At 41.0% G+C, this 15,705-nt stretch overlaps 1 protein-coding gene across 16 annotated transcripts in view; it reads left to right on the top strand.

Moving 5' to 3' along the window:
• The first annotated feature begins 384 nt into the window (after positions 1-384).
• The window catches only part of LOC102398746 (nuclear body protein SP140-like protein), a 98,148-nt gene continuing 82,827 nt past the window's right edge, over positions 385-15,705 (top strand). For 2 of the 16 annotated variants that reach the window (XM_044937942.2, XM_025278434.3), the window contains exon 1: positions 390-1,997. In XM_044937942.2, coding sequence (XP_044793877.1) covers positions 1,602-1,997 — 396 coding nt within the window. In that variant the 5' untranslated portion in view covers positions 390-1,601. Of the gene's footprint in view, positions 1,998-15,705 lie in introns of all 16 variants that reach the window. The other 14 variants (XM_006047057.4, XM_025278433.3, XM_006047054.4 and 11 more) reach the window with 12 other exon arrangements.

Here is a 15,705-nt window from a genome sequence, read left to right on the forward strand (position 1 = left end):
TGTACACGTATATCAAAGTGTGTTAGTCACTCAGATGTATCCGACTCTGTGTGACCCCATGGACTGTAGCCCACCAGGCTCCTCTGTCCATGGGATTCTCCAGGCAAGAATAATGGAGTGGGTTGTTATTGCCTTCTCCAAGGGATCCTCCCGACCCAGGGATTGAACCCAGGTCCCTGCATTGCAGGCGGATTCTTTACCATCAGAGCCATCAGGGACGCCTGTTTATATATACATTCTCATATATATATATATATATATATATATATATATATATATATTCTTTTCCATTATGGTTTGTCATAGGACCAACCAGCATCTTAAGTTGGTCCTTTCCTTTCCCAAACCTGAGTGGGTCTGATGTTATTTCCCTGATCAAAGAAACTGCTTTCTCTACAGAGGACTTGGGGATGCTTCAGACCCCCATTGCTCTCATGGGTGTGGTGGGGGCCCAGCTTTCTCTGGCCCACAGGAAGGTCTCCTCCAGGGGCCAGGAGCAGCCCCAGCTCGGGAGTGTCTGTCCTGTGGATGGTCCAACCTCAGCTAAGTGGCCTCTGACTCCAGGTTCTCATCTTGGTGGCCCTAAGCGAGCCCACAGAAAAGCTGGCATGTTTATGTCAACATGCAGCACAGCGATGACCTGGTCCACCAGCTGCCCAGGGACTGAGAGGAGAGAGAGGGGACCCTAGACAAGGCAGGTGTGGTCTGTGCCAGCCTTGTGTGGACCCTGTGCCCCACGGAGTCAGGAGCAGAGGACAGTCCTGCCCAGACGAGGCTCAGCTCAGTAGTCCTGCAACCCGCTGGAGTGAGGGGAACGAGAGAGGGGTCCACACGTGTGCAGGACCTGGTACCACTGAGACCCAGCCCACTGGTAAAGAAGTCCTCACTGGAGTCCTGGGATCTGTCCTGACCACAGTGAAAAGAAAGAAGTGAGCAGAGAGTAGAAACCCTCCTCTTATCTTCACACATGATTTGGTTTCATGCTGACTCACGATCTGGTCACTTCTGATCCTTTGTGGAAGGATGAAAGAATCTGAGTGAAAAATCCATGGACAGACACAACTCCAGGGCCAAGGGTCACCCCCTCAGCTGGGGTTACCTGCTCGTTCATTTCTACATGATCTGGGTTCTAACCTCCACTTCCATTGGAGAGAAGCCTCTTGCCTCTGCATTCCCATGACAGTGTCCCAGGTTTCTGTTCGTCACCCCTGGCTACGCTGGTGAAGCAACCCTGTAGTCAGGGCACCTTAGACCCTTGCACCTAAGATGTCAACCCTCATCACCAACTGGGCTCTACTCTCTGGCCCCAGGACCTTGGAGTTTCTTCTCCTACCCCTGGCTGATTTCCAGGAATGCTAAAAATGTTCTCACTTTATAAAGCTGAGCATTTGGGCTCACTCCTGCTGGGTGTCCAAATGCTGGGACCTAACTCGGTTGGTCCAGGCTCTCTCACAGGCTGGAGAGAGGATCTGAAGTCTCTCTTTCCCTCTTCCCCTGACAACCATCTCAGCAAAGGGGAAGGGGCACCTGAGTTTGCCCTTGACTCCATACTAAACTCTGAACCATCCTGAGAAGGCAGAAGCCTGCAGACAGTTGGGGTCATGCAGATATCATTGCTGTCTTTGCACAAACAGATGGACCCCTGGGGACTGACCCTGCCCCTCCCTCTGCCCTCCAGGCCCCGCGTGTCACTCCTTGTCTTGCATCCTGGGGCCACATGTTTTGATGGCTGGATGCACCAGGGAGCTGCGGGTGGAGGGAGGGAGCCGGTGTCTGCCAAGCACAGCTCACTGGCAAGTACTTTCACTTCTCTTTTCCCCTCCATGGGCGGAGCTGCCAGCCCTGGATTAGACCAGCTGACTTCCTGCTCGGGGCTCAGGGCTCTGGCGGCCTCTCCGGACCCAGGCTGGGGAGACTGGAAGAATCGGAGGCCAAGCTCAGGCCCAGGCCAGGCTGGGCGGGAAAATGGCTGGAGAGGGCAGAGAGCTCAGCACCAGGTCAGTCTTTCTCCCCGTTCCTTCCGCCTTTCCCTGTGGCTACGCTGCTGTTCAGTGCTGTCTTTGGACTCTGCACTGAACCTTTGCTTTCCACCTGGTGTAGGGGAACCTTCACCTGCCGTATAAGGGTGGACAGGAGTGTGTGACGAGGAGGTGGGATTTCAAACTGCAGCAGGGCGCCTGCTGGTTGAGTCCTGCTGCCACAACACACAGGACTGCTTCTTTTGCAACTCCTGCTCCGCTGGCCCGTCTGCCTGAAGGCACCTTTGTCGTGTATGACGCTTCATTTCCTCGTGACCCCAGATCACTCTCGTTTCCCTCTTGTCAGTTCTACCTTTGCAATAGATCGTTTTGAAGAAGGTAGTTTAGAAAACATGAAATTCAGGGTAAACCCCTGACTTATTTTGAAACCCGGTGGTGTGGGCTCACGTCTGTCCTGTGGCTGACACCTCTGTCAGCTCCAGACCTAATCTCATTTCTCACTGGGGGTCTCTCTGGGCTCCTCTTCCAGCCATCCTGAGCAAAGAAACAAAAGGAAGAGAAATGCCCCGAACTGCCCAGGGCTAGCACAGGCTGAATAATTTTACGTTTGGTTTCATTTTCTGTTCCGGAACAGGTTACATCTCTACCAGGAAAAAAGTAGTGTTTCTATCTTTCTCTAGTAATGGGTCAGAAATAACATTACTTAATATTTTAAATTTTTTATTTTTTTAATACAAAAGAAATAGATAAGCAGTCTGGCTCATAAAATCTCAAACGATACGGAAGTAGAGACAGGGGAAAAGTCCTGTTCTCCATTCACACCCTCGCAGCTTCCAATCCCGGTCCTGTTAGAGTTGTGGGCGTAACCCTCCAGATTTGTTTCTATGCATTTATGTATATAACTCATTTTCCTAAATACATAATGTGAGCCCTGTTTTTTAAAACATGGAATTATATTGTAAATACCATTTTGCATTTTCACTTAGTTTAATAGTGAAAATCATAGAGATCTTCTTAATAGTCATAGGCTTGCCTTATTCCTTTTAACAGCCATATATAATACTGTTCTATGGAATGGACACACCATAGTTTTATGTTGTTGTTGTTTGTTTATTTCTTTAACTGAAGTATAATAGTTTTACAATATTGTGTTAGTTTCAAGTGTACAGCAAAATAATTCAGTTGTACATATATGCATATATATGGATATACACATATTCTTTTTCATTCTTTTTCCATATATGTTATTACAAAATACTGAGTAAAGTTCCCTCTGCTACAAATAGGTCTTTGTTGTTTGTCTGTTTTATATAGTAGTGTGTATATGTTACTCCAAAATTCCTAATTTATGCCCCCCTCCACGTGTCCCTTTTGGAAACTATAAGTTTGTTTTCTATGTCTGTGAGGCAGTTTCTGTTTTGTAAATAAGTTTATTTGTATCAGTTTTTTAGATTCCACATATAAATGATATATGGTATTTGTCTTTCTCTGACTTACTTCATTTAATATGATAATATCTAGGTTCATCCATGTTGCTGCAAATGGCATCGCATTTTTTTCTGACTGAGTAATATTCTGTTGTATGTATATACCACATCCTCTTTATCCATTCTTCTGTTGATAGATATTTAGGTTGTCTCCATGTTCTGGCTACTGTAAATAATTCTGCAGTGAATATTGGGTTGCATGTATGTCTGTGAAGTATGGTTTTCTCTGTACCCATGCTCAAGAGTGGGATTGCTGGTAGTTCTGTTTTTATTTTTTTAAGGAACTTCCATACTGTTCTTCATAGTAGCTGCACCAATTTACATTCCCATCAATCGTGTAGGATTCCCTTCTCTCCACACCCTCTTCAGCATTTATTTGTGGACTTTTTGATGATGGCCATTCTGACTTCCACCATAGTTTTTAAACCACTCCACCACTCTACTGACAGACCTTCAGGTAATTTTCAATTGCTCGCTTTTGCCAACAAGCTATGATGACAAAGATAATTTATTTCTTTATATTTTTTTGCACATATTCAAGTGTTTGTGTTGTGTCAATAACCAAAAAAGTTATAGTGCTGAGGCAAAGGGCACTCATATTTAATTGTTTATAGATTCTGCCAAACTGCTTAAGTAGCTGAACCAATGTATCTTCCTACCAAAACTTAGGCTTCCCCGGTGGCTCAGTGGTAAAGAATCCATCTGCTGATACAGGATATGCAGGTTCAATCCTTGGGTCAGGAAGATCCCCAGGAGGAAGGAAATGGCAACCCACTCTAGTATTTTTGCCTGGAAAATCCCATGAACAGAGACGCCTTCAGGGTTACAGTCCATGGGGTAGAAAAAGAGTCAGACATGACTTAGCGACTAAAAAAAAACCCCAAATTAGACAAGCCATCTCCCCACACCCAAACTTTGCAGATGTGGTGGATAAAGAGTGGCATTTTGTTAACTTCATTTCAGTTTAGTCACTCAGTCCTGCCCAACTCTTTGCAACCCCATTACTGCAGCACACCAGGCTTCCCTGTCCATCACCAGCCCCCGGAGCTTACTCAAACTCACGTCCATTGAGTCGGTGATGCCATCCAACCATCTTATCCTCTGTCGTCCCCTTCTCCTGCCTTCAATCTTTCCCAGAGTCAGGGTCTTTTCAAAGGAGTCTGTTGTTTGCATCAGGTGGCCAAAGTATTGGAGTTTCAACCTCAGCATCAAGTCCTTCCAGTGAATATTCAGGACTGATTTCCTTTAGGATTGACTGGTTGGATATCCTTGCAGTCCAAGCTACTCTCAAGGGTCTTCTCCAACACCACAGTTCAAAAGCATCAATTCTTCGGCACTCAACTTTCTTTATAGTCTAACTCTCAGATCCATACATGACTACTGGAAAAACCAAAGCCTTGACTAGACGGACCTTTGTTGGCAAAGTAATGTCTCTGCTTTTTAATATGCTGTCTAGGCTGGTCATAGCTTTTCTTCCAAGAAGCAAGCATCTTTTAATTTCATGTCAGCAGTCACCACCTGCAGTGATTTTGGAGCCCCCAAAAATAAAGTCTCTCACTGTTTCCATTGTTTCCCAATCTATTTGCCATGAAGTCATGGGGCTAGATGCCATGATCTTAGTTTTCTGAATGTTGAGTTTTAAACCAACTTTTTCACTCTCTTCTTAAACTTTCATCAAGAGGCTCTTTAGTTCCTCTTCGCTTTCTGCCATAACGGTGGTGTCATCTGCGTATATGTCATTATTGATATTTCTCCCGGCAATCTTGATTCCAGCTTGTGCTCCATCCAGCCTGGCATTTTGCATAATGATGTACTCTGCATATAAGTTAAATAGGCAGGATGACAATATACAGCCTTGATGTACTCCTTTCCTGACTTGGAACCAGTCTGTTGTTCAATGTCCAGTTCTAACTGTTGCTTCTTGACCTGCATACAGATTTCTTAGGAGGTAGGTAAGGTGGTCTAGTATTCCCATCTCTTTAAGAATTTTCCATAGTTTGTTGTGATCCACACAGTCAAAGGCTTTGGCGTAGTCAATAAAGAAGAAGCAGATATTTTTCTGGAACTCTCTTGCTTTTTTGATGATCCAACAGATGTTGGCAATTTGATCTCTGGTTCCTCTGCCTATTCCAAACCCAGCTTGAACGTCTGGAAGTTCACAATTCATGTACTGTTGAATCCTGTCTTGGAGAAATTTAAGCATTATTTTACTAGCACGTGAGATGAGTGCAATTGTGCATTAGTTTGAGCATTCTTCGGCATTGCCTTTCTTTGATTGGAAAGAAAACTGAACTTTTCCAGTCCTGTGGCCACTGCTGAGTTTTCCAAATTTGCTGGTATATTGAGTGCAGCACTTTCACAGCCTCATCTTTTAGGATTTGAAATAGCTCAACTGGAATGCCATCACCTCTACTAGCTTTGTTTGTAGTGATGCTTTCTAAGGCCCACTTGACTTCGCATTCCAGGATGTCTGGCTCTAGGTGAGTGATCACACCATCATGGTTATCTGGGTCATTAAGATCTTTTTTGTATATTCTTCTGTGTATTCTTGCACCTCTTCTTAATATCTTCTGCTTCCATTAGGTCCATACCATTTCTGTCCTTTATTGTGTCCGTTTTTGCATGAAATGTTCCCTTGGTATCTCTAATTTTCTTGAAGAGAACTATTGTCTTTCCCATTCTATTGTTTTCCTCTATTTCTTTGCATTGATTGCTGAGGAAGGCTTTCTTATCTCTCCTTGCTGTTCTTTGGAACTCTGTATTCAAATGGGTATATCTCCTTTTCTCCTTTGCCTTTAGCTTCTCTTCTTTTCATAGCTATTTGTGAGGCTTCCTGAGACAATCATTTTGCCTTTCCTTTTTTGGGAATAGTCTTGTTCACTGCCTCCTGTAGAATGTCATGAACCTCCGTCCATAGTTCTTCAGGCACTCTGTCTATCAGATCTAATCCCTTAAATCTGTTTGCCACTTCCACTGTATAATCATAAGGGAACTGATTTAGGTCATACCTGAATGGTCTAGTGGTTTTCCCTACTTTCTTCAATTTAAGTCTGAATTTGGCAATGAGGAGTTCATGATCTGAGCCACAGTCAGCTCCCGGTCTTATTTTTGCTGACTGTATGGAGCTTCTCCATCTTTGGCTGCAAAGAATATAATCAATCTGATTTTGGTATTGACCATCTGGTGATGTCCATGTGTAAAGTCTTCTCTCATGTTGTTGGAAGAGGGTGTTTGCTATGACCAGTGTGTTCTCTTGGCAAACTCTGTTAGTCTTTGCCCTGCTTCATTTTGTACTCCAAGACCAAATTTCCTGTTACTCCAGGTATCTCTATCTCTTATTAACTTGATTCTCCTAATTACATGAAAGATTGAAAATTTTTTGTGTTTTCTATGAATTACTGGTAAGTTTTTGCCAATGTGAGTTCAGGTGATCGTTCTTTCTTTAACAATAAGAATTCGCTAAATATTCTGAAAGTTATGATTATACTTTTCTTGCCTTTTAACTTTGCTCATGGGGACTTTTTCTTTTTTTAATATAAATTTATTTATTTTAATTGGAGGCTAATTACTTTACAATATTGTATTGGTTTTGCCATACATCAACATGAATCCACCACAGGTGTACACGTGTTCCCCATCCTGAACCCCCCTCCCACATCCCTCCCCATACCATCCCTCGAGGTCATCCCAGTGCACCAGCCCCGAGCATCCTGTATCATGCATCGAGCCTGGACTAGCGATTCATTTCACATTTGATATTATACATGTTTCAATGCCGTTCTCCCAAATCATCACACCCTCACCCTCTCCCACAGAGTCCAAGAAACTGTTCTATACATCTGTGTCTCTTTTGCTGTCTCGCATACAGGGTTATCGTTACCATCTTTCTAAATTCCATACATATGCGTTAGTATACTATATTGGTGTTTTTCTTTCTGGCTTACTTCACCCTATGTAATAGGCTCCAGTTTCATCCACCTCCTTAGAACTGATTCAAATGTATTCTTTTTAATGGCTGAGTAATACTCCATTGTGTATATGTACCACAGCTTTCTTATCCATTCATCTGCTGATGGACATCTAGGTTGCTTCCATGTCCTGGCTATTATAAACAGTGCTGCGATGAACATTGGGGTACACGTGTCTCTTTCAATTCTGGTTTCCTTGGTGTGTATCCCCAGCAGTGGGATTGCTGGGTCGTATGGCAGTTCTATTTCCAGTTTTTTAAGGAATCTCCACACCGTTCTCCATAGTGGCTGTACTAGTTTGCATTCCCACCAACAGTGTAAGAGGGTTCCCTTTTCTCCAGACCCTCTCCAGCATTTATTGCTTGTAGACTTTTGGATAGCAGCCATTCTGACTGGCGTGAAATGGTACCTCATTGTGGTTTTGATTTGCATTTCTCTGATAATGAGTGATGTTGAGCATCTTTTCGTGTGTTTGTTAGCCATCTGTATGTCTTCTTTGGAGAAATGTCTGTTTAGGTCGTTGGCCCATTTTTTGATTGGGTCATTTATTTTTCTGGAATTGAGCTGCAGGAGATGCTTGTATATTTTTTAGATTAGTTCTTTGTCAGTTACTTTATTTGCTATGATTTTCTCCCACTCTGAAGGCTGTCTTTTCACCTTGCTTATAGTGTCCTTTGTTGTGCAGAAGCTTTTAATTTTAATTAGGTCCCATTTGTTTATTTTTGCTTTTATTTCCAATATTCTGGGAGGTGGGTCATAGAGGATCCTGCTGTGATGTATGTCGGAGAGTGTTTTGCCTATGTTCTCCTCTAGGAGTTTTATAGTTTCTGGTCTTGTGTTTAGATCTTTAATCCATTTTGAGTTTATTTTTGTGTATGGTGTTAGAAAATGTTCTAGTTTCATTCTTTTACAAGTGGTTGACCAGTTTTCCCAGCACCACTTGTTAAAGAGATTGTCTTTTCTCCATTGTATATTCTTGCCTCCTTTGTCAAAGATAAGGTGTCCATAGGTGCGTGGATTATCTCTGGGCTTTCTATTTTGTTCCATGAATCTATATTTCTGTCTTTGTGCCAGTACCATACTGTCTTGATGACTGTGGCTTTGTAGTAGAGCCTGAAGTCAGGCAGGTTGATTCCTTGAGGTCCATTCTTCTTTCTCAAGATTGCTTTGGCTATTTGAGCTTTTTTGTATTTCCATACAAATTGTGAAATTACTTGTTCTAGCTCTGTGAAAAATACCATTGGTAGCTTGATAGGGATTGCATTGAATCTATAGAATTTTTTCTTATTAAAACTTAAACTTCAAGTGTAGACTTCTTATTCTATTGACTTTATAAAATAGATTCACCCTTGTTATTTGGAATAAATAAAGCCATTCAGAAAGTTACTGGTGAATTCCATGTGCACTGTCTTTAACCATAGCCCTTGTGTTCTTAAGGTGATAGATTCAATTCTACCTTTATGGTAAGGTTCTCTTCTAGTATATCCAAAATAATTTTCTTTTTCAATTTTTGAATAAAATAATTCTTTCATTGTAGCAGTTTTAGCCTTCGTAGTGTTTATCTGTCTTTCAACTTTTATATCTTTAGCGTTTTGCTTTCTGCTCATAGTGGTTGTCTCAAACTTTTCTTCATGAGAATTATTTAATATTTAGTGGTTTCTGGTTTCTTGTTGTTTTTTTTTTTTTTTAAGTTGACTGTGTTTATTTGGGGGATCTTAATTTTGTTTCTACAGCTCTCCTCACTTGAAACATTTTATTGTTTTATCACCTCATCTTCGTGCTCTTGCTTTATTGTTTAGGTCTTTGTGTGATGTTCAGTGCTTTGAGGATGTTTTCTTCATCGTCTGGGTTATCTTTCCAGATTGATTCTGTTTGCAGTTTGGTTTCACGTGTTGTTTAACTTTCTTGTTCATGTGCCTGCCATGGATTTACAGCCCATTTCACTCTGACTTGACGTGGACAGCTCGCTGGTCACCCACAGTCTCAAGTTGAGTAAATGTTTTTGTTTTTTTACCCATATTTTCTTTAGATATCTGAGAACAAATTACTTTCTGTCTGATAAAGCATCTACTTTAATTCTTGTCAATTTCAGTCTGAGAATCCTTTGATCTGTTGAACCATCCCTTTCCCCACTGATCTGCTGTGTTCCACTTCTCACTAGCCAGGTGGCCATATATGCAGGGTGCTGCTTATGTGCTCTCTCTTTTCTGCCATTGACCTATGGCAGACTTTCCTTATGTGTCTCTATACTGTCATACTAACAAAAGCTTCACATGAACTCTTGAAAATGGTAGAGTAAATCTTCCCATGTTCTTTTCTTTTTCCAAAGTGTTTTGATTTTAGCATCTCCAAATCAGCTTGTCAAAATCTTGTTGAGGTTTTGTTTAGGATTGTGTTGAATATGTAGGTCAATATCGTCTTCTATGTCATTATATGGCATTTGTATGTTATTAATTTAAAAATATTTTCTAATAAAATTTTCTACCTAGAAGTCTTACACTTCTTCTGCTAGATTTAGTCATAGATACTTGACATCTTTCTGCAATAATATCTATGTAATTTCAAAATCAACTTTCTAACTGCTTGTTACTAAGATATAAAAATAAATGGAAACTTTGCCAAAAATGTCAAATTCTAATAACTTGTATGGAGATATATACTTTTGTATGGATGTAAATTTATAAAACATATACACAATGATGGTTTTGTTACTTCTAATCTAATCCTTATTCTTCCTACTTCTTTTTCTAGCCTTACTGTGTGGGCTAGGACTTTGGGTATGGTGAATACAAGTAGTAGCAGTAATCATCTCTGTTTTGATTCTAGTCCCAAAGGGAAGGCCTTTATCATTGTACAATTATGAATGATGTTTGATGTAGGTTTTCTTTTTTAATAAAAAGGCTTACACAGGTTAAAGAAGTTTTATACTTGACATCTGACACTTTCCATATATGAAGTGTTTGTGGCCCTGTTTTCTCTTGTTTCTGCCAGTTCTCACTCACAAATTTCAGTTTTTAAGTAAACTTCTTATTTTAGAATAACTTTATATTTACAAAAAAGTTACAAAGGTAGTACAGAAGTTTCTAAACACTGCACACCCAGTTTCATATCCTGTGATGTTCCCCTCTCATATTACTGTGGTACACCTATCAAAACTAAAAACCCCACACTGATAGGTTATTCAGTTCAGTTCAGTTCAGTCACTCAGTTGTGTCTGACTCTTTGCGACCCCGTGAACCGCAGCACGCCAGGCCTCCCTGTCCATCACCAACTCCTGGAGTTCACTCAGACTCACGTCCATCGAGTCAGCAATGCCATCCAGCCATCTCATCCTCTGTCGTCCCCTTCTCCTCCTGCCCCCAATCCCTCCCAGCATCAGGGTCTTTTCCAATGAGTCAGCTCTTCGCATGAGGTGGCCGAAGTATTGGAGTTTCAGCTTCAACATCAGTCCTTCCAATGAACACCTAGGATTGATCTCCTTTAGGATGGACTGGTTGGATCTCCTTGCAGTCCAAGGGACTCTCAAGAGTCTTCTCCAACACCACAGTTCAAAAGCATCAGTTCTTCGGCGCTCAGCTTTCTTCACAATCCATAGCTTTGACTAGATGGACCTTTGTTGGCAAAGTAGTCTCTGCTTTTCAATATTCTATCTAGTTTGGTCATAACTTTCCTTCCAAGGAGTAAGCATCTTTTAATTTCATGGCTGCAGTCACCATCTGCAGTGATTTTGGAGCCCAAAAAAATACAGTCTGCCACTGTTTCCACTGTTTCCCCATCTATTTCCCATGAAGTGATGGGACCAGATGCCATGATCTTCATTTTCTGAATGTTGAGCTTTAAGCGAACTTTTTCACTCTCCTCTTTCACTTTCACCAAGAGGCTTTTTAGTGCCTCTTCACTTTCTGCCATAAGGGTGGTGTCATCTGCATATCTGAGGTGATTGATATTTCTCCTGGCAATCTTGATTCCAGATTAGGTTATTAGGTTACTATTAACTAAACATGGTGGCTCAGACGAGAAAGAATCTGCGTGCAGTACAGGGGACCCGGGTTTGATTACTGGGTCTGGAAGATCCCCTGGAGAAGAAAATGGCAACCCATTCCAGTATTCTTGCCTGGAGAATTCCACTGATAGAGGAGCCTGGAGAGCTACAGCCCATGGGGTCGCAAAGGGTCAGACATGACTGAATGACCAACGTCAACACTAAATATACCTAACTAAAGCCCAGACTTTTTTTCAGTTTCACCAGTTTTTCCACCAGTGTTCACATTCTGCTGCAGGACTGAATCCAGGGCACCACAATGCATTGAACTGTCCCATCCCCTGTTCTCTTCTGGTCTATGACAGTTTCTCAGTCTTTTCTTGTCTTTCATGGCCTTGACAGTTTGAAGAGCACCGAGCAGGCATGTTGTAGAATGTCTTTCAAGTTGGGTTGGTCTTGATGTCTTCCTCAGAAGTAGGCTGGGGTTACAGGTTTTATGAAAGAAAACCACAGAGATGAAATGCCCTTTTCATCACATCCCATCAGGGAACATGTCAACTGACTTATCACCAGGGGTGTTGACACTGATCATTGGAATTAGGTGGTGTTTGCCAGGCTTCTCTTCAATGACTGATAACATTTTAAAATGCTCTTTCCAACTCCTAAGTTTTTTCAACAGAACACTGTACTGCTTGTGGGAGTTGGTGGGAGACAGATGTTTTGAATCCTGCTCCACCACACCAGAAACTCGCTGTCATTGACTGAAGGATTGATTAATTGGTTAACTGCCAGTTTTCAAAGTTTATGGCTTGAGGTTTGATTGTGGCTCATGAAGTTTCCTCTGATTGCTTCTAAGATTTTTCTCTTAGCATTTAAACAGCAGTGAGCCTAGATTTGTTTGCCTTTTGTTTTTGTTTTGCATTTATCCTATTGGCGTTTTCACAGTCGCTTTAATCTGTGACTTGATGTCTGCTTTAATTTGTGACTGATCGCTTTTGGAAAACCTTAGCCATTATCTCTTCAAATATTTCTTCTGCCCTCCCCCCAGCTTCCTCCTCCCTCTTTCCAGGACTAAAAAGATTATGCTAGACCTTTTGACAGTTTCTCACATATTTCTTTGATGTTCTTCTGCACTTTCCCACTTTTTACATGTCTGTACCTTGGTTGCATATCTTTTATTTAGCTGCCTGACTTCTAGTTAGCCAGTTCACAAATTTTGCCTTTTTAAGTCAATCTTCTGCTAAATCCTGCTATTGAGTTTTTAATTTTTTTAAATTGAAGTACAATTGATTTACACTATAATATTAGTTTCAGGTGTATATCAGAGTGATTCAATATTTTTATAGATTATACTCCATTTAAAGTTATTATAAAATAATGGTTATATTTCCCTGTGCTGTATAATATATCCTTGTTGCTTATTTATTTTACACAGGGTAGTTTGTGTCTCTTAATCTCATATCCCTCTCTTGTCTCTCCCTACTTCCCTCTTCTCCCTGGTAACCATTAGCTTGGTCTTTATATCAATGAGTCTGTTACTGTTTTGTTATATACATCCGTTTGTTTTATTTTTTAGATTCCAGGTATAAGGGATAACACAGAGTTTATGTCTTTTTCTGACTTATTTCACTGAGCGTAATACTCTCTAGGTCCATTCACAGTGTTGCAAATGGCAAAATTTTTAATGACTAATATTCTGATTAGTGTGTGTGTGTATTTCATCCTATTATATCTGCTAATGGGCACTTAAGTTGACTCCATGTCTTGGCAACTGTAAATAATGCTGCTATGAACCTTAAGGTGTGTGTATCCATGTCCATATACTCATGTCTACCAAGGTTATCCTCCTTGTGTCTTGTTTAAAGGTGCCTTTCATATACTGGGCTTCCCTGGTGGCGCAGACGGTAAAGAATCTCCTGCAATGCAGGAGACCCAGATTTGATCCCTGGGTCAGAAAGATCCCCTGGAGAAGGGAATGGCAGCCCATTCCAGTATTCTTGCCCGGAGAATCCCCATGGAGAGAGGAAGCCTGGAGGCTACATTCCATGGGGTCACAAAGAATCGGACACAACTGAGCAACTAAAACTTACTTCATATACTCAGAATTCTAGCCACATTCTCCTATATAGTATACTAATACTTGATTCATTCATCTACAAATATTTCCTGACACCATATTCCCAGCACTTAATTAGATGCTGGAATATAATGGTGAGGAAAGCAGACCAAGTCTCTGACCTAATGGAGATGACATTCAAGACAAAGAATAAGCAGATGAACAAATAAATTTATGATTTAATGACAGAAAGTAGTAAGAAAAAAAAAACCTATGGGGTACATGAATAGGGTGTAATGGGAAGGTTTTCTAAGAGGCTAGTATTGATATTTAATGGAAGTCATGAATGAATGAATGAAAAACACCACACAAATTCCTGAAGAAATGCTCTAAGTAGAGGAACAATCAATGAAAAGTCAGGTATAGAAACATGCCCAGAATGTAAGAAGAAAACTTGGTGATTACAGTGCCAAAAGGCAGTGATCTAAAAGAAGAGTAGAAAAGGAGATTGGAAAGGTACTAAGAGATAGATCATGTTGTTTCTCATAGGTCATGGTCAAGAATTTAGAATATAGATTGTGGGGGCCATTGGAGGGTTTTTCTTTATTTATTTTTTTTATTTTTTTTATTTTTTTTTTAAATTTTATTTTATTTTTAAACTTAACATAACTGTATTAGATTTGCCAAATATCAAAATGAATCCGCCACAGGTATACATGTGTTCCCCATCCTGAACCCTCCTCCCTCCTCCCTCCCCATTCCATCCCTCTGGGTCGTCCCAGTGCACCAGCCCCAAGCATCCAGTATCGTGCATCGAACCTGGACTGGCAACTCATTTCATACATGATATTTTACATGTTTCAATGCCATTCTCCCAAATCTTCCCACCCTCTCCCTCTCCCACAGAGTCCATAAGACTGTTCTATACATCGGTGTCTCTTTTGCTGTCTCGTACACAGGGTTATTGTTACCATCTTTCTAAATTCCATATATATGCGTTAGTATACTGTATTGGTGTTTTTCTTTCTGGCTTACTTCACTCTGGATAATAGGCTCCAGTTTCATCCACCTCATTAGAACTGATTCAAATGTATTCTTTTTAATGGCTGAATAATACTCCATTGTGTATATGTACCACAGCTTTCTTATCCATTCATCTGCTGATGGACATCTAGGTTGCTTCCATGTCCTGGCTATTATAAACAGTGCTGCGATGAACATTGGGGTACTCGTGTCTCTTTCCCTTCTGGTTTTCTCAGTGTGTATGCCCAGCAGTGGGATTGCTGGATCATAAGGCATGTCTATTTCCAGTTTTTTAAGGAATCTCCACACTGTTCTCCATAGTGGCTGTATTAGTTTGCATTCCCACCAACAGTGTAAGAGGGTTCCCTTTTCTCCACACCCTCTCCAGCATTTATTACTTGTAGACTTGTAGACTTGTAGACATTGGAGGGTTTTTCAATAGAGTGAAATAATAGAATTTCAGTTTCAAAAAGATCTCTATTGGTATTTAAAGTTTGGAGAACAGCTGCAATATGACATGAGTGTAAACAAGAAGACTAGTCGGTAGTCACTGCGGTAGCCTGGTATGATTGTGGTTGGAAGCAGTGGATACAAAGAAAAAGTGTGGGATACTGGATATGTTTCTATGGTAAAGTGAAGGACTGTTGAAGATGGATAAAACATTAGGTATGGGAGGAAGAGAAGTGTCATAGAAGTCTGCAAAGGTTCTAGCCAAAGAAACTAAAGGATATAGAGTTGTCATTTACTTAGATGGCAATATTATGTAATGTTTAAAGGGTCTAGACTCTGGTCCAAAGCCTCATTCTGTTCTTTAGTAGTTATGTGGCCTTGCAGATATCTCTTAACATCTCTGTGCACCTGTTTCTTCGTCTGTAAAATGGGATGATAAGAGCATATACCTCATGGGGACTGTTTATGTATTTATTAAATCCTATAGATGGAAAAGTTAGGAAAAAAGTATGTTTCAAGATGTGACTCAGATCTGCCATCAATTCCTACATGGCTAAGTGTAAAAAGCCTGTTAGCATCATCAAAGTGGAGATTGTTATTGTTGTCTTTTAATCACTCAGTTACGTCCAATTCTTTGCCACCCTATGACTGCAGCATGCCAGGCTCCTCTCTCTATGGGATTTCACAGGCAGGAATGCTTGAGTGGGTTGCCATTTCCTGCTCCAGGGGATCTTCCTGACCCAGGGATTAAACCCACATA

This window comes from Bubalus bubalis, chromosome 2 (assembly GCF_019923935.1).
Source record: "Bubalus bubalis isolate 160015118507 breed Murrah chromosome 2, NDDB_SH_1, whole genome shotgun sequence".
In the NCBI taxonomy this organism is placed as follows: Eukaryota; Metazoa; Chordata; class Mammalia; order Artiodactyla; family Bovidae; genus Bubalus; species Bubalus bubalis.